The 19,846-nt window shown below is 39.3% G+C and overlaps 1 protein-coding gene across 1 annotated transcript; it reads right to left on the bottom strand.

Annotated features, from left to right (window-relative positions):
- Nucleotides 1–7,113: 7,113 nt before the first annotated feature.
- LOC118822443 (hormonally up-regulated neu tumor-associated kinase homolog) lies at nucleotides 7,114–18,870 on the bottom strand. Its single transcript, XM_036591499.1, has 10 exons — nucleotides 18,073–18,870; nucleotides 15,555–15,847; nucleotides 13,607–13,662; nucleotides 12,574–12,712; nucleotides 11,164–11,291; nucleotides 9,886–10,021; nucleotides 9,623–9,800; nucleotides 9,450–9,530; nucleotides 8,500–8,725; nucleotides 7,114–8,163 (listed from the first exon to the last, which is right to left on the bottom strand). The coding sequence occupies exons 1-10, from the start codon at nucleotides 18,286–18,288 to the stop codon at nucleotides 7,409–7,411; spliced, it is 2,208 nt and encodes a 735-aa protein (XP_036447392.1). The 5' UTR covers nucleotides 18,289–18,870; the 3' UTR covers nucleotides 7,114–7,408.
- Nucleotides 18,871–19,846: the final 976 nt, after the last annotated feature.

Here is a 19,846-nt window from a genome sequence, read left to right as displayed (position 1 = left end):
AAAGTTTTGGCACATGTAGATCAGGTTACTGCTTGCAGAGAATTGTATGAATGTTTGACAGCTAATTGTGTTCCAGTGTGAATTTCTTCTTGACAGAGGTGCTGAAAATCCTAATTCAGGGTAGTTTTTTATACACTGACAGGAAAGAAAGTCCAAAAGATTAAAAACAGGTAACTTATCTGACAGTAGGAGGCACTCTAAGACCAAACACTGCATAGTCTTAACAAAATCAAACAGAGTGCTGCTGGTAGGGAAATAAACATTCAGCACTGAAAGTGCTCTGTGGCCAGAGGTTTAAAATAATGAGGAAAAATGAAAAAAACCATGACTCTCTTCAGTGGCTTTTCACTGGATAACCTTACACTTAAATCAAGTTTTCAATTCTACTTTACTGTCTGTTAATGTACATGTTATAAAAACAATAACTGGCAGGCTAATTAATAAATAAAGCTGCTAATAATGACAGAATAAGAAGACAAATTAAATGGTGAATAATGATGTGCCAATGTAAAATAGGAAACTGACAGGAATGCTAGCCAGGTTTAATAAGCTACAGATAAAAAAGATAAAACATAATATTAAAAATAATAATAAGAACATTGAAATTAATAATGAATTACTAATACCTAATTAATATTGATTATTATTTATATTTTTAATTAAACCATGTAATTAATTCTTATTCATTTTGTTGTTTTGGGCAGCCTAAGCTGTGCATGCTTAATTTGGACAGTATCCCTATACACTGAAGTTATAAGCAGTCATCTTTACCAACCAGGCTGCATGAATATAAAGTGAGTCATTGTCAGTGCGCCGCTGCTGGACCGTTTAGTGCATGACTGACCCTTTGCGTCCAGTGGGCCCTCAGTGCCACCACACTGCGCTGCCTGGGAGGGCTTGCTCAATAATGCATGAGCGTCATTAGAAACCAGAGAGGGCCCGTTAGTTCACTGTTATTTCCTGGGAAATGCGAGTCAGGGCGAGGTGATGACAGCCCTGTGCTTGGTGCACCTCACGTTACACACAGCAATCTTTGGAGATTGAGTCGAGCACAGATGAGATGGCTGAGATAGAGTAGATGATTTCCCACTCGTTCATGCTTTGCTATCTCATAAGACATATTCGGCCTAGTTGAGGACAATAAGTTAGGACAGGTGAGAAGTGCTAAACGTTCTACCCTGTCATGCCCTACGAGTGGCTTTTAGCCCTGAGCAGAGGCGTCACCGGTGTCACTTCTACTTGACCCAGAAGTCAAAGCCTCATCTTTTATTTAAGTGGGGATTTGCGGCCTGCGCAACACTGGCACTGCCGATCCAGCGATACGGGTGGTTAATAACAGCTCAAACACACTGTGCCCCTATTCTCAAACAAGTGGGCTTTGAATCTCACTGCTCTATCTGATCACGGCTGTGTGCAGTGTTTTGTAAACAGGGGCCAGAACATTTGGGTCAGTTTAGCAATGTAGCTCGCAGTCAGCCAGAGGACAGCCACTGTGGTCATTTAAGCAGCCACTGGGCCTGTTTTTTAATAAGTAGTCTGTCTGTATGGCAGTAAATGAGTTTTATGTTTCTTGTGGGTTTAGTTACTAAGAGACGTCTCTGCGTTAAACTGACATTTTACTTGTGCATAAATCATGAATGGCTTCAGCTCTAAATCTTCTAATGGTTTAATATGTAAGCGTCTGTGTTCTTTAAGTCTTTGAGTTTAGTGAGATGTCACAGTCAGGTTCAGACATGCCCTGGTCAACATGCTGCACTGGTCAGAAACTAATGAGTGGCTAAGGAGAATTCCAATGATTTTTCGAAATGTCTGCATCATTAAATTGTTAAGTTGTAAACAAAGTCATTCAGAGTGGTTTGGTGTGAAACACTCCAATTCTAGAGACACTTAATCAGTCAGAATTGTTGTCAGAATAGGAACCAGACATCTGAAGAGTTTAATGTTCTTCAAAACTAGCTACCAATTATGTAAAGTGCATACGATTACACTGTCTAGTGCCTGAGACATTATATTATTGGCGTAGAGGTACATGCAGGGTATTGTAAGGCAAAATAGTGCCAGAGAAAACTGACCTCTAGTTAACCAGCATCAATGTTACATGTAACAACTCAGAAGACACATAGGTTCGTTATAGATAGTAAATAAAATGGTTATATGTGTGTTGTCCCCTGGTTCCTACGAACACCTCTGTGAAGAAAATTTGCATTGGTTTACAAGTTTTGCAATACGCTTTTGGCTTAAACCACATTATCATAACCACATTCATGGTGGAGAGGTATATGGAGGATGTTACAAGGCAAATGACTTCCAAATAAAACCTGTTTATTCCACCATCAACATTACATATAAAAACTCAGAGGATATGTGGAGGTTCACTGGTCATCCTGGATAGTTAATTCAATGGCTATATTTGTGTTGTAGACATTGCAACACCAGGTTCCTATGTAGTTCTCTACAATGAACCATTTCACAGTAAGCCACTCTGAATGCTGTTGTCTGTTACAATTATCTCAGTGATTGAATTATGCAGAAATTTAAAAAAATCAGTGGAATTCCCCTTTTAACCTTCACCAGTGAGCCTGATGTGGGTTTTCATTGGTTTAAAAAAAATTACAGGCATTTTGATCATGGTTGGTAGTAAAAAAAAAAAACATATTCTGACACACACATTCTCATTGGGGTCTATCCCAGCGGTCATTGGGCGGAAGGCAGAAAACACCCTTGATGGGTCGCCAGTCAATCGCAGGGCAAACATATATTGAAAATATATTAAATTTCATTTGTAATTTGTCATATGCTGGCAAGAAATAATAATCTCATTTTCATAGAGCATGCCTTCAAAATGAGTTTACCCTGGAATAATGTATGGATGGGCAATGAGAAGACTTCATTTGTGTTTCCTTTTCCATTGAAGTGACCACTGTAGATGTTTCTATTCTTCTTTCCCGGTCAGTGTTGTCCATGTTAGCATTACTGGGATTAAGGTTTTCACTAAAGTTGCAGGTATATTCATTAGAAATGTTCATTGCAATGTAGGAAGTATATGTTTAGAAGTGATGGAGAGCAGAATGAGGTTCTTAAAGTGCAGAATTGTTCTCACTTTTTTTTCTTTTCTCGTGAGTGTGTGTAGATTCAAGTAAGAACAAATCCTGAATAAGAAAACACTGGTGAATTACAGAATCTTTGTGAAAAATGCATCAGTGCGTTTTAAGAAATTTCTTAAGAACGGTTGGTGAACGAGGCCCAGTGTTACAGGTTGGTGAATGTTCATGTGTCTGTGATAACTGTCTAGAGTGGACATTTAAGGTATGTTTCATATACTTTATGTTTATATGGATAAATTCAAAATTTCATATATATTTTTTCTTCAGGTTAACTGCTTTATATAACACTGCACAGTTGTTACAGGTTCATAATAACATTTAGGTTCAGTGTGTTGGTGATTATTTGTTCTTATTTTTTCAGATTCCCTCACAGTGGTGCTCTGTGCACAGTACAGGCTGTTGGAAATCCAGGCTAAAGGAGAAAAAACTTTGGTCCTTTCAATGTTTTTTTTTATTGTAATGCACTTCAGTACAGTAGTGATGTACTTCATCACTGAGCTGTTGATTAAAGCTGACCCTTTTCTGCTTTTCTCCGTTGAAATCTCTCTGCTGCTCTGATGTTTCTTGTCTCTCATCTCCTCTTTTAGTGTGTCCCCTGTGTTTACTTAGAGACCAACGGGATAGCTCAGTTAATGACCAGCTTCTCTGCCATAACTCAGCTCTTAGACACACTGACTCAGCTGTTAGACACTCTACATTTACACACATAAAATAAACCAACTTATTTTCACAATGCCAGCTTCATAGTGAAACAGGGCTCAAAGTGTGTGTCCTTTATACGCATATTTAAGACAAACTTAAGCACTTGTGTGGTTTCACCTCAGCCATTAACCAGAGTGAATCAGTCGTCATATATGGATGATTCTACAGAATTCGAGTCAGACTTGAAAAACACGTCTAAAAAGCTTAACTGATTGGACTTTAGACTAAATCTTTTAGCTTTGAGTGACCACTTTCATTATGGTTATTAAAATAAATTACTGAACATTCCATGTTGTCACTACTAAAACAATACAAAACAACACTGAAACTCTATCACGTTTCAGTAATGACTGATTCAGTAGTCGCAATTTAGTCAAGATTTGACTCTCTTTAACATTAAAAAATCTCTGTGGTATTAAAAAACTTCTTTTGGCATGTTAAACATAGTGACTTCCACAGAGCCAACAGGATGTTTCCAGCAAAAAGAGCCTACCTACATTTCTGACTGACCAATAGTGGCTGAGTGGTTCCTGACTGTAGATAACCAGAGAAAAAAAGTTTTTAAATGGGAAAATACAACTTCATTATAAGAAATAACAGTAAATTATCAATTATGTTACATTATATGATGATAATGATGTGGCCACTCAGAAAGTGGCTGTCTCGATTTACCAAAAAGGAAGCAGTTCCCCTTTTGATGAAAGAGGCATTGTGGCTAAGCTGACTAACTACTAAGCTCAACAATAAGCCTGGTTTGTGTGGTGCAACCAGTTTTAATTTAGGGATGTCTAAAGCTGAACTTAGTAAACACTTACATTATAACAGACCTCAGTTTGAACTTGCGTACAGCTGGTGCAACTGGGCCCTGGACTCACTGAGCCTTTAGCATTAGCTAGAAAACAGTTGCTAAGTTAGCTTGCTTGACCGATGATAGTGCTAGGTAAGAGCAGCATGCCTTTAGGCCAGCCACGATACAGAAGTTTTCTTTTGCACTGTATTTTTTTTCATGGTATTAGAAAAAAAATTAAACATTGGCAGCTCATGAGGCTGAAAAGGCATAGCATAGTATTCACTGCATACTACAAACACTGAAAATATACAGAATAGGCTGTTTAAGACAATATCAATTAATGATAAAAAGCCCTTTGTCCAGACGAGGATGAGGCTGTGAAGACTACTGTACATGTTGAGTATAAGTTTCTGATTGTACCTTCAATACTGGTCTTAAGTGCATTTTTTTCACAGTAACAAAACAGCAAGAACAGACAGAGACATCTCAGTCAGTCTTACTCAGTCTGTCTCTATCATTACACACACACACACACACACACACACACACACACACACACGCCAGGCCCACTCAGCACAGTATCTAGTGGCACAACATGCTTTCAATTATTCATCAACTTCTCATAGGCTGAAAAGAGGGAAAGATTCCTTTACCCGTCTATTATTCACAATGGAGTACTATGAGCTGATGTGTAATGCCCATCACAATAACACGCACATGTACTTGCACACATACATGCAGGACCATGGTCAGCAGAGGCAATCTTGGAATCATCACTTATATCCTAATGCACAAAGAAAACGAGTACAGCCTCAGTAATGTACTTTTAGACATTTTAATCATAAATAAGGATATAGAAAAAATCTAGAAAACGATAAAGAAAATGATTACAGAAAATTATAAAAATGGGCCGTATCAGTGGACTGTATCATTTCATATCAACGTCGTTACAGAGCTGTGCTAGCTTGTAGTTTTAGGGTTGTAATAATAATAATAATATCATATCATAATGGCAGATAATTGCTTTAAACAAATGATTGGCATTGGACTGGAGTTTAGTTTTGACTGATATTGCAAACCAATATTTGAGGATGTTTTTATTGTACTCCAGAAGAACAGAATGCTAAAACGTCTGTATTTTATTCATTTTACTGCATTCGTAACACTACAAAATCTCTGTAATGCTAACCCAGGTAGATGTAGTCCCAATTTCTACATTTTATATGTACCAGCATCGGCAGGAATGTACATTAAAAACACTGAATATCAGTATCGGTACACAATTCTCATATTGGAGCATCTCTACTATAGTTTCTATTTTCAAGGTACAACATTTTGTTATGAGAGTAACAATATACTTTGTAAAATATCTTTATTTTCCGCAGATGGAAGATTCTTATATCTTATCTTTTAGAGCAGCAGAATTTAAATATGACTTGACCACTGTTACTGATATCTCTAATACAGGAACAAACAGGCTAAGAGGCCACTGTGCTCTGAAAGAACGCTGGCTTGCTGAACTCTGCCCTAGTATTGGGTGTTACCCAAGCACTCAGTGGCATAATCTTGTTTATTATCCAACTTCATGGAATAACAATTGGAACGTCACCCTTTGGCACTGACTGGCACAACTGATTGATGCCATTCAGTAACATTCATTCATAAACAGCAACATGATACAGGCTTAAGAAAACAATAGGCATCAGTCAGACCCTGAGCAGATAATAAAGAAGCTCAAGTACAATTAAATTGGCTTAAGAGTAAATGATCAGAGGAGAGACAGAGAAAGAGAAGAGGGGAGGAGGGGTTTGTTGAGAGCTTTTAATTGCTTGTCTGGATAATCTTCATGAAACAAAAGAGCTAATGTCTCATCCTCGGTGGATGTTCTTACGACCTGAGTTGGGTTTCTTTTGACTTTGGAGTGAGTTTATTTAGTTATGTCACCTACACTCAAAATTCCAACAGGCAATAAAACTGACCCTGATCACCTAAGAGAGAGACTTTTGATGCAGTGTAAATTTGGAGCATACAGTAAGAAAATACTATTGAGAAAATCCTGTTATCCTTGATCTGACAGTCTGACTAATCACACTCAACAAGCTCAAAAAGTAGAATCAGCTCATCATGGGTCTGACAGACAGCTGATCAGCTGATGAGCTGATTCACGTGCAATCCATACTCTCTTACAAATAAAGGTTCTTATGTGGTTCTTGGTTTGGATGTACAGTTCTGGAAAAAATGGCTTAGAACCATTTACAATATGCAGAAGGTTCTTTAAAGTTTTTAAAGCAGAGGCTCACAAACCATTCCTCAGAACCCCCTCAGACAGTCCACATTTTTGATCCCAACTTCCAACACATACAGACAGAGCTAAAGTGAGGACCACTTAGAAGGCCCTAAGAACCAGTTTCAAAACTTAGGGTTGCACAGACCTGGGAATTGTTGGCTGATGACATTTTTCACGTATATACCTGCTGATGCTGATGCTAATACATTTCTAAAATATAGTTGGGACTAGATCCACATGAGCTAACATTACAGAAAAATATAACACTTATTTCTGTAGGGTTACAGTAAAATAGGGTTACAGTAAAATAAATAAAACACAGATATTGTGAAATATTAACCCAGCATCAAATAAACATACTCCTAGAGTACAAAAGTACTTTTAATTTTGGGGGGGCCAAAAAACTTATGTCCTGAAAAATGCATATTGATACATTTGTCACCAGAATTTAATCTGTGAATTAACATGGAGGTCACTTGATTTTTAGTCTCTCTCTCTGTCTTCCCCTCTCCCTCTATCCCTCTGTCAACCAAAGTCCATTCGGAGTATTTCTGTTTTCTTGTCAGTCTTGCTGTGGAATGTGGAGGGCAGCATGGGCAGGTTTAAGTCTGTGTCTCTGTGCTGGATGAACGTCCGCAACTGCACAGAGTTCCTTTTCACTGTGTTTCCCGGGACACTAATCGCTGCTCCTCCTGCGTTCCTCTTTTCTTTTGCATGCCTCAGGGTCTTGATGACCAGAGCCTGCTGCCTTTGGGATGGAAACACGGGTGGCTTCGAACCATTGATCAGAAAGGGGGAGGAGCCTGTGCTTGTCCCAGCTTGATGTTTAAGCCCCACCCAAGTCACTTTCCTTGGCGACACAGTTCCATGACGTAGTCGTGGTAACGGAGAGGTTTGTGCTGTGGTTTCTGCGACGCTTAGGTGACGGGCAGGGTGGGTCTTTTCCTCTATGGCCAACAGGAGGTCCTTAAACCGCTGACCTGCTCTACTCTCCAAGTGTGTTCTGGGTGACACGCCTTTTTCTGAGTAGAACGTCTGTAACTTCTCCAGCTTGTCGTCATGGTGATGTGTTAGTTCTTCCTCTGAATAGTTTTCAGAGTGTGTGGCTCTCAATTCATGAGGTTTTGGTGGTGGTTTGGTGGACTGGGAGTCCTTTTTATTTTCCATAGTTACTGGAACATCACAGGGGGTGGAGTCACACAGCTTTGAGCCACTCCCTTCCCCGCAAGAGCATTTTGGGGGCGAAGCATGGACAAGCTCCCTTTCACCAAACACAGAGACTGAAACCCACACAAAGACATAAACAGTAAATGATGAATAAACACATATACTGATAAAAGAATAATAAGACTGAAATAAGGTTAAGATGCGTAACTCCTACTCCTATTTTAAACTGTTTTGTGTCTGCATTGTATTCTGGTTGTTGTACATTTTATTACTGTAAAATTTGTACAGTGACCTTTACAAAGTTTACAGTGATAAAAGGGTCTATGAAACAGTGAAGACATCTAAACTGTAAAAAAATTAAGGAGGTATGTAGTAAAAAAGCTCTTCTCTTTTAGATTCTTTAAAGTAGCCCCCTTCGCATTGAAAATCAAAGAGATTAGTTATACTACCTTCAGGAAACAGCCCGTCTTTTGTGTCTGTGGTGATTGCAAAGCCATCATCATTTAACGTGTCTGCTCGTGGAGTGGATGGGGAAGATGCTCGGTGCTCTGAGCTCGGCTGCTTTTGTCTGATGGCCTCCTCTGGTCTCCTTCTGCCACTGAGGGAATCTCTATCTTGTGACTGGATCTGGTGAGTTTTACTAGACTGTCTCTGGCTGTCACTGGTAGTTTCGCCCTGTGGGACAAAGGAATATTTATGCATATAAATCCAAGATGCAATAAAATTAGCCCTCTTCATCCGGAGGAGGTTCTTACTTTTGATGGTTTGGTTTCTCTTTCACATATAACTATGGCTTGCATGCTTTCATGGTGAACTTGAATTGTTATGTCACTGTAACAAGGCTGAAATTCCCAAAATGCAATAAAATTGACTCAGACTCATTCAGGGAAGACACTTAGATTTTTGTTGTCTCTCAAGTGACAGTTGTCTGCTAAACGCTCCTGATTATCAAAGCAATCTATCTAAACTCAATTCAACTCATCAGGATTTGGCTTCCTAAATTTTGCAACTAATTTAAAAACCATTCTTTCTAGCAGTGTTGCATAAAAAACTCCATGTGGGTGAAGATCTGGAAACTATGCACCGTTAAGTTCTTAGTGCAATGATTTGGCCACAGAGTTACATGATTTTCTTCTGCGATGTCATGCAGTATCTCATATCACATCAGCAAGTCTGTTTGAGATTACTCTGTGGTTTGAAGAACTTGTGCGATAATTCAAGCATACATTTATGCCAACCTGGTGGCTCACATTATTAGTTAGCAATAGCTCCTATACAAAACTAAAAAAGCAAACTTAGAATGCCAAACATGTCTTAGATGATCAGCTACATTTGGTGTAAGATTTGTACATTTAATTTTTGGCCAAACCATTGCTTTTAACATCCACTGCTAGATTACCTGTTGCTGAGTCTTTGCTGGGGTGTTGTTCCTCTCTTTCCACACAGGCTTATTTTGGTTCCACTCACTGGTTTCCACTCTCTGGAATAATCATAATGGATCATACTTCATCCATATGTACATGCATTTGCTGGTGTTAGTAATAAGTTTGTTTTTGTGTTTGGGTATATTACCTTCATGGCCTTGGCTCCTTTCTGGTGCCTGATCAGTTTTTTCAGCAGTAGTTGGTAGGTAGCTAAGATGGCAGAGGGTTTGTTGTTGATCACAGTGTGGATGACGTCTGAGAGACCAAAGCCAAGAGACTCAGTCATGTAGTTTAGTACTGATGAGTTGAGATCTTCAGGACGCAACCTAAGCAAACGCATACATGTGCTATGATATTTTGCTGTGTGTATAATGACGCTTTAAAGCTGGATTACCTCTTTATAATACAGACCTGTTCTTATAAACCACAGTGTGTAGTGGTCTCTTGGCATAGCCCTCACTGAGCCATTTCTCCTCCATAGCTGCTTTCACTGTTGGCCTTTTCACTGGGTCTGGCTCCAACAGGGACAAAACAAACTGTATGGCCCCTACATAAAAAAGGACAGATTTACAACATTTCATTTTTCAGTGAATTTCATGGCAGAGAAGTGATATGGTCTATATTTGCATAGCCAATGAGTGAAGATACAAGGTAGGTGTACCTAATAAACTGGAAACTCATTGTATACTCTCTCTGTTTCTCTCATTTGACCTCTGTCTCTTTTTTGTCTCTCTCTAAGGTCTACTGGCTTTAGCTCTCTTGCATCATGGCAGATCAGATTAAAGTGGCGCTATCCTCTCTCTTGCTACCCTCACCAGCCCAGGGATGACCCAAGATCAGTGTGTCAGCTTGGCACTGCACATGCTGTCTCTGTTGTATGTGTGCGTGTGTGCGTGTGTGGCCGGGTGAAGGTGCTGTTAGTGTCGCTGGACAGTGACGATCACATTTACTCATTCACTTAGGGTGCTACACACCCTCTGGGTGCAAACAAGTTTAAGGCCTTTAAAGACGCACATTGTAACTTTTTACATACATTTAAATGTAGGAACAATTAATATCCAAATAAAAAAGAGTGCCCTCTTTTTCAACATATTACACTCATTAAGGCTTTAACCCAAAGGCCTGCTATGTGTTCATTTGTTCCTGCTGATTTGTAGCACTGCCATAAATATTTCATGATCTTCAGTGCTGTTCTGGAAAGAGGTTCCTCATGGGCCGTTACGTAAACAGCGGGGTGTGTGAGGGTGTGTCTGAGTGATTGTGATTGCTAAATCTCCACTGTGGCCTAATCAATATTTAATGTGTTGTATCAAATGATCAGATAATCACAGTGAAGAAGAACAGCTTGTACTGTCTTATCTCAGCCAGTACCTCTCACCACTCTGTCTCTCTCTCCGTTTGTATTTAAAAGTCTGTTTTTTTGCCTGGGTACACAAACTTAAATGAGTGTATAACATCTGTCATTTTTATGAGGATGAGATATTTTAATACTGCAGTTACAAGCAACCATGAATTATGTCTGGGAGCAAGTTAGTAAATCCAGACTAATACTATATATTACACCTGTTCCACTTTACAAGGCCATTCATTTCTATATCTATATTTGAAGATCATTTCTGCTGTATGGAACATCAGAGTATCCTCATGTGTCTAATTGAAGTACTTATAGTTGTGTGGAACAGCATTTACCTTTACTGATGTCAGATGGAATAGTGCTGATTTCTCCATTAACCATTTTTTGATAAAGCTGTTTTATGTTGAAGGGCTCCACTGTGAAGGGCAGTGTGCCGGTCAGCATGGCAAACATACTCACGCCCCTACACATACACACACAAACACAATTAATACAGGACATGATTATACTTTTACACCATATATTTTTTGTATTCCCAATAGCACCATTGCAAGACTAAGCTAAAATAAGCCACACACCTTACTTCTTAGTTCCAACATTTTATTACACAATCCTACCGTCTAGCTGGCATCATAGCTAGTAGGATTACTGCACTCGAAGTATGACTTGTATATAGCACTTTATATGTCTTTTTGTAATATGAGCTTGAAGACTGATGTGAAATGTACTGTTGTTTTGTCATCATGAGACCTGTCAAACTGACCTGTGAAAAATGTTTAGCGTAGCACAACGGTGTAATGCTTAAAAAAAAAAACTTTGACTGGCACACAGTCATATCAAGTTTGATTATCCAGCGGGGTCAGCTGCTCTCTACCCCCTTCCTGTCAGTGTCCTCCTCATCTGAAGTCATGTTTATTTTAACTGTAAGGGACTCATACACGCCCAGTAACTTTCTAGGTAACGTTATTTCTGCAGCATGTGCACTCACTGCCATGATCTGCTCATTACAATTATGGGTTTGGCTGCAATAATAATAATGAATACAGTACTGTGAAAAGTCATGTTTAACTATCTGAGACACATTGACAATATAACCTAACATTACTTTGCCAACTTAAATACCTGGTGAACACGCAAGCTAGCTTGCAAATTACAATATGTTAGGCTAACGTCTACATCCACTTCAGCACGTTTACCTTTGCAAAGTAGTTAAAAGCACTGTCCTTCCTTATGGAACCAGCCAGACAGAGTGAAAAGGGCGAACGAAAACATTTTGTGTTGCTATTGATTTGTAGTCTCTTTAAATGATTGACATTATGCATTTGTCATCCCAGGGGAATGAACCCAGCGCTATGATTGGTTGAACTCTTCTTTTCCTTTAGTTTTTCGGAAAGATGGATGCTGCTGCCACTTGCTGTTAGATTTGAGTACTGGACATGCACAACTGAACTGGCGACTGTGTCACCAGCTTTTTGCATGGTTTAGAGAACTGTATCAGCGTACTTTGATGTCAAAATGCACACCTGCTACTCAAAATGAGTAAAGGTTGGCAGGTCTGAAGCATACAGCATACAGAGTTATCAAATCATCAAAACTGGAATAAACTAGGATTTCTCTTTTTCTGCATGTTTACTTTGCTTTCAGACAAAAATGTGCAAATACTATCAGCAGGCAAATTTAATTTTTACACGATTCTTACTGATCTCATCCACTGCCCTCATCAAACACACTTGATGTGTACTCACACAGACCATACATCCACTTTAGGGCCGTACTTTCTGTGGGCCAGCAGCTCAGGGGCAGCGTATGCTGGGCTTCCACACTGAGTGTTCAGCAGCTCCGGGGAGAGAGAATCCACCTTCAGAGTGTTACTCAGACCAAAATCTATTAGAAACACACAAATACAGGTTTCTGTTTTATTAATGAAAGGCCTGTGGAGAGGCATTTGTCTCAGGGCCCAACAAAAAAAAGAACAGAAAACAGAGTAAAGTGCACTCTGCTAGGTATTACTGCTGCTGCACCACAGTAAAATATTACTAGCTACAAACAGAATATATATATTTTGTGTCTATGTGTGTGTGTAAATATACACGTGCCCACGCACACACACATACATATGGAGATATAAATGACTGATGTTATTTGCCAATAAAGGGGAAAATGTCATGTAATTATTGTTATGTCCTAAATTATGCCTGCAACTGAGTACCCTAACACTTTTTTCACATATGTTAATTTAGTCAAATAGATAACCAACACCTCCATTTCAAACAACAAAGATTTCAGACACTATTTTGATTAGGACACTATATAAAATAAGCTCTTCAGTACTGTTGTTCATATCGTTTTAGGTCTCTCTGCATAGCTTTTATAGCTGTTTAGACATTTTTGTCAGTCTAGTGGATCATCTGAGGTAAACTAAGTCTGTTCTTGAAATAACTAAAACTGGAAAACTGCCACTGTTCTGCCTGCTGTGTGGGTATCGTAACCTGTTTTTCACACTTGACAGTTGACAGAAGCTAGTTTACTAATCAATCTCTTCGTTGTTAAAGATGTGTGGAATATACAGGTGGAACATTATTGACAATATAATACTGCCATGTCTGGATTATGATTTATATGGAAATGTGTGTGGGCTTGTATTGGTCTGTAACTCCTATAATTGCTGGAACATATGGTCAAAATTCAGGCCCAATTAGTGTAGATTCTACAAAAAAGGTTCCAAAACCCTCAAACAGCAACTATCATAGGCCTCTAATCACAACAAAAAACACTTACCAACAATCTTAATGTTGTTGTGTTCATCCAGAAGGAAGTTCTCAATCTTCAGGTCCCTGCATTGAAAAGAGCAAAGCATAGTTAAAATGCTTTAGGGTTATATATATTAGGGGAGTGTACATATTTTTATTTTTTTTTTAAATTAATGAACAACATTCCTTTCTCTCTCTTTCTCTTATGTGTCACACAAAAATAGAAAAGAAACCTAAAAGTAACTTAAAAAAGTATCAACAATGCCTTACTTTACCATAGAGAGAGTAGAGCCTAATACAACCAAAAAACCTAACCTTAAGGTTTGGTCTTTTGTGAATGTGTCTGTGTACATGTGTATAAGAATGAGTTTACATAGGTTAGCAAACTTGGCTACGGCTTTATCAGTGTCAAATCGACCTGCCTGTGGTTTGCCCTCAACATACACCACTGTTACTATGGAGGCAATATGTGTACTGACCTGTCCTGCAGTGCAACTGGAACTTTTCCTCCATATTGATGGATCTACAGCCAATAATGTGGTGAGTGTGTGTGTGCATGTGTGTGTGCATGCTTTGAACTAAGGAGTCTTCTTATAGAACTGAGGACTCTGTCAGTCTCATTAAAGAGAGAGTGTGTATCTGATTTTTGCATTATATGGCTTCATCGTGGGACTCCATTAGTGCAGTAGTGTGTGAATGATGTGTTAACCATAGCAGCACATAGTGATGAGGTCATCGAGAAGCTCAGAGTATTCCGACTCTGGCGCCCTGCGGAGCCTTCTGCAAAAGCCAACAGCCTCATGCCCACACACACACTGCAAGCACAGCTCACACACAGCTTTATTCCTAAAACACACATTCACTTTCATCACACAGCACCTCAGTCTCATTTCTGCAGTTAAACACCTCAACAGCACCCCAACTCTATTTAACAAACATGCGTTTTCTTTATTTTTACTTCCTCATAATGTGAACATTTTCACTCAAATGTTTTTTTCTTTTTCTTTCATTCTTTTTCTATCATTCTCTGCTCTTTTGTATACACTTGGTTGATGTTTGGTTTTACCAGCTGTTCACCCCATCCATGGAAAGGGACTACCACATGACTACTGTTGACCGGATGTTATATGGGAAGTGATCCATTCTAGCAGTGACACTAGTCTCAGAAGCTTCTGCCTGCATTCAGAGAGTCTGGTGCATTTTGCCGTTTAATATGGCCAAGAACTGCCTACTTTGATAGAGAAGGCCACAGACCTCTGTTTCAGTGTGACCTGCATGAGTGTTTTTCAAAACGGGGCTGCAACCAAAACAATTGGTTGGCATGTTCTCAAGGATATATCACTTAAAAGCTACTAAATGCTTAGAAGAAAACTCTTGAAAACTTTTAAAGATGCAGTGTATCGCAAAAACTTATTTTTAAATCCAGCAACTATCAAGCTCTGAAAGGTTCATTCATGACGCATAAAGCATGTGAAACCCCCCACCAGACTGTAAGTGTATGTGGTGCAGGTACAAGTGTTATCAGGCACAGTGGTGGTGCTGGGGTTTTTACACACATCAGTGCTAAAGTCAGAATCTGCCAACCAAAAATATCCAGCTCATGGTGGCCCTGTGGTCAGAAACACACCACTGATGATAGGGTAGACGGTGATTAACACAAACTGTGCATGAAACAGACACACCCTGGTCTCTAAGTGTACACCAGCAAGGTGTACCAACAAGGTCCCTTTACACAGCACAGCTGATAAATTGTACAGTAACATATAGGCTACAGTCAGTAATTACAAACCTACAAAGTGTACCTATACAGTAGATGCATCTGATAAAATGGTGAATGCATGTAGCTACAAGGCAGACATACCTGACAACACCCATCTTTACCTTTTTCATTTATCTACCGTATGTGTATGTGTGTGCATGTTGTTCAGTGTGTATGATCAAGCTTATGTGTGTATGCACTCCACTTCCATCACTACCTGTGCACTATGCCGTGTGTATGTAGATGGTCCACAGCAGACAGTATCTGGCGTGTGTATCTGCGGACCTCTCTCTCCTCCAGACGTTTGCGTTCGCAGATTCTATCCATCAGATCCCCCCCAGAGCACAGCTCCATGGCCATGTAATAACAGTTCTCAGTCTCCAGTGTCTCCAGCAGCAGGACAATGTTGGGGTGACGGATCATCTGGTGGATTCTCGGCTCACGCTTCATATTCTTCAACACGTATGAGTCCTGCCGTGCTTTCTTCTTGTCGATGACTTTAATCGCTACCTGATGCACAGAGAGACAATAAAATGAAAATCTGTCCAACCAACCAGGCAAACACTGCCGATCAAAAGTTTCAAGTAATTCCAAGTCCATTCCAAGTAATGTTTCATTTTCACTGTTATTATCCAATAAATGTCCAATAAATACCCTGCTTTGCATTCATTAAAGTGTCTTCCATGGTATGAAGAGTATCTTTTATATAAATAAAGCTTTGACAGTTTTGTTTTTCATAATATTGTTCAAAAGCACATATTGAAGCTCATTTGACCTAAAAGTGGCTGGAGTGATGATGAGTGCTGACATCACCACAAGAGGATGCATTGGCTTTGGTCCTTTACAGGTATTGAAAACTAAGAAAGAAAACATGCATATTTGCATCAAAAAACATTGTAAAAAGGTAGTCATACTCAAACTTTTGACCTGTAAGGCCATATAGTTCTGATTTAGGCTCTTTATTGCAGAAAAGCTTCCTGTAAGTCCAAGCAGTTTAGCTTAAAGGGACTGTCTGGAGCATGGGACAACAGTGTGGGAATACACAGCCCTGTACTCAGAGGCTCTGAGAACCATCTGATCCTTTCCAGCCTTAGAATTAAACTGCTATGAATCAGCATTTTTGCTGTACATTTGTGTTGCTATAGATATGCAAAATTAATGATGGGTATTAGGCAGTTAAGGGGTGGGGGTAGAAGCCCATAGACTAAAGAGGAAAGTGATGCATGCTCTTCAATCAAACTCTTGGTCATCGCTATAGCAACTTGGGCAGGTAAACAAAGTGGTCAGAGAGGACTCAATGACCCATGCTAGAGGTGGACTGACATGCACACACATGTTCCCACAAGGATATACTGAGTGGATTCAGTGACCCATGAAACGGCTGATTACCAAGGTGAGGTAAAGGGGCATGAGGAGAAACACATACAGGACATAGCATCCATATTCTTCTAGACACGGACACAACATGCAATGTCATGAATGAGAGATGTTGTTAACTTACAGTTCTATTTTCACTGTACAGTTCTTTTAGTTATTTTGGGATACAAACATTCACAGAATTTTCACTTTCCAACATTTTCTGTTATGAACTTATTTCAGACTATGCCCAAACTCGGTCATATAAAAAACTCGGAAAGTAATTTAAACCGCTGTCTAATCTCCGCCAAGGCAATTTACCCCAACTCACACATCATCCAAAATCCACTTTAGACCACAGAAGTCTAGACTGACCACAAACTACAGTGACCCAGTGCCACCCAAGAGAACCATTACTCAGTCATCCAGTCCTCCAGCTGACCAGAAATCATCTTTACTGTGACAATTTACTTTGCCTCAAACACACAATGTTGAACTAGACCGGCAAAAAATATCAATATGCTACATTTATGCAAGGTTTACCCTCTTGAACTCTAACTTCTTCATTCATAAATACAGACTTTACATATTCATTTCATAGTAGTTACTGAAGATTATATCTAAAAAGTAATAAGGGAAAAAAATAGAAAAAAATTGCATTTGGATTTATTATCATTTAACTGATTTATTTTTTACTTATCAGTAAAAGTAGAGAATCAACATCAGAAGAATCTGATCAATGTCTTTCTCAGAATGAGTCTAGTCTTGCTTTATTAATGCTTTATGTATCAGCCGTGAGGGTAGACAGAGTGAGCCTCACCGTAAACTGAGAGACACACACAGCATAAAATATGGATGACAGTCCTTCAATACAGCGATGAGTGGCACCTCTCAGTGTTTGACGCTACTACTCTGATTGACAGGGATATGTGTGTGTGTGTGTGTGTGTGTGTGTGTGTGTGTGTGTGTGCGTGTGTGCGTGTGTGTGTGTATTTTACTGTTTTACTGTTACTTTTGCCTGAATCTGCTGATACTTGTATTCCGCACTACTGTTAAAATGATGCTCTATTTTTAACACTGTATTTTTGTCCTTTGTACTTACGCACTAAAAATGATGTATTGAATATAATCCAATTCAAATTCAAATATGTACATCATCTTTCTACATGAATAAAATGAATCAGATCAACAGAATTTGGTATTTCAGTTATTTCATTATGCACACATTTAAATCAGGTAAATTCAAAGCAGCACTTTTTCAGTGAGACCTATTATTATAAAACTCAGGGAGTCATAAACTGAATCTGGTTGCACTGACAATAAAATGTAGAATGACAAAAAATGTACTCTCTTCTGTTTTTGTGTGTGCATCTTCTCACCTTCTCCCCCGTGCTAATATGCATTCCTTCCATCACCTTGGCAAATGAACCTTTGTTGATCATCTTGCCCACCAGGTAGCTACCCACACGTTTAGTGTGTGGGAAGTTTCTGACCAGTTCTCTGGGCACCTTCCCTAAGCAAGGGGGTACAGACCGTTCCAGCTCCCCTGAGTCCGACATCACACCGTCCAGAGATGTCTTCACTGCAGCTGGCATGATGCCAAAGTCTCAAAACAGTGTGTTAGTTAACACCACGTTTTTTGTGCTATTGCTATTTTAACACATTTTGTGTCAGGCTGCAAGAACACAGCATACCTCTCACACAAACTGTGTCAATACAACACATCTTAACATACACTGGCTGTGTTAAAAGTAACATTAAATGCGTTGTAACTGTGTTGTTTTTAACACATCTGTTTTGAGAGTGCACCTGCACCCATCAGTTCCCAGCCTTTTAAGGTGGTGAAACAGATGGAAGAAAGGAGGAAAAGGAACAAGGCAAATGGGACTGACAGGCAAAAGGATGGATGGGTAAGCGTGGCCCAGTTTCCCTAGTTTGCCTTCTTTCATTCCTTCTCTGATGTTAAAAAATCCATTCCCTTGATCGATGTTGCGTCTTTTAGTTACGTTGTCCAAATTCTAGACGTAGTTCTTGTAGCTCCTCTCAGTATCTTTCAGTGACAAGTACCACATCTCCACATTTTTTCTTCTGTGTGTGCTCCTCTCACTCTCATTCTCTCTCTTTCGTCTTCTGGCTCCTCACTCTCTATTTTTTCTCCAGGGGAAGGTTCCACTGTCAGTCTGGTTGGATTATGCACCCCTCATGTGCTTGTGCGTGTGTGTGTGTTTGTGTGTGTGTGTGTCTGTGCGGTGGATAATTAACCGTATCTGGTCTCAGGTTAGTTCAGTCAGCTTAGAGTACAGACAGGACATACTACACCATAATAACCCCACACCAACACACACACACATACACACACACACACACACACAGGTTCACAATGACAATCCTGCTACAGACAGAGTGACATACAGTGCAATCACAATGTATCTTTTTCCTGTTTCTTTAGTAGCTTTGTTGATCATGTGTCTAATAACTATAAAAAAAGTTAATGTTTTAAATAAAAAGTAAAATCGCTGCCATACATTTTCAGTGCACTGAACTTCTAATCTTCAGTAAACAGAACAACAATTTGTGTGCTTTACATTCTGTAAAAAGTGCCACAGAATGCATTTATTCAGTATTTTGAATTGTTCTCTGATGTTTACACAGAAGGTATGCGACTTTGGTCAGGGTGAAAAATACCCAGACAGGGTTTTACACAGCAATTTTCAACCGTGATCTGCCCTCGAATGAAACAAGCTGTTTTTTCCCTTTTTTGGTGGGCTCATGAATAATTTGATGGGCTCTGCTCCAATTTGCTGGTTTAAAGAGAGGCACTTCGATGTCTCACACAGAAGCAAAATGTTAAAATAGAAACAGGCAGGAAACTAAAACGAACCTCTATGTAAATAATCTAGGTCTAAGCTAGGTACTATTTAGTTAAGCTTCAACCATCAAAAAGTGGATAAAATCAGACATTGTGGCTAGCTACTTACAAGCTGCAGCATTTAAAACATTCAGTTAAAAAGCTGGTAAATAGGAAGCCAGCTTCAGCCTTGTTTAAAGATAAACATTAGCCATGCCCATTGGGAAAGGTATGAAAAGTGCTAACATATCTTCACAGCCTGGATCAGTGCAATTTCTGCAAACTGTCTGCCATTTCCATTGCTT

Source organism: Colossoma macropomum, unplaced genomic scaffold (assembly GCF_904425465.1).
Source record: "Colossoma macropomum unplaced genomic scaffold, Colossoma_macropomum, whole genome shotgun sequence".
In the NCBI taxonomy this organism is placed as follows: Eukaryota; Metazoa; Chordata; class Actinopteri; order Characiformes; family Serrasalmidae; genus Colossoma; species Colossoma macropomum.
Note: the sequence above shows the minus strand (reverse complement) of the source record. Positions and strands in the feature narration are given on the sequence as shown.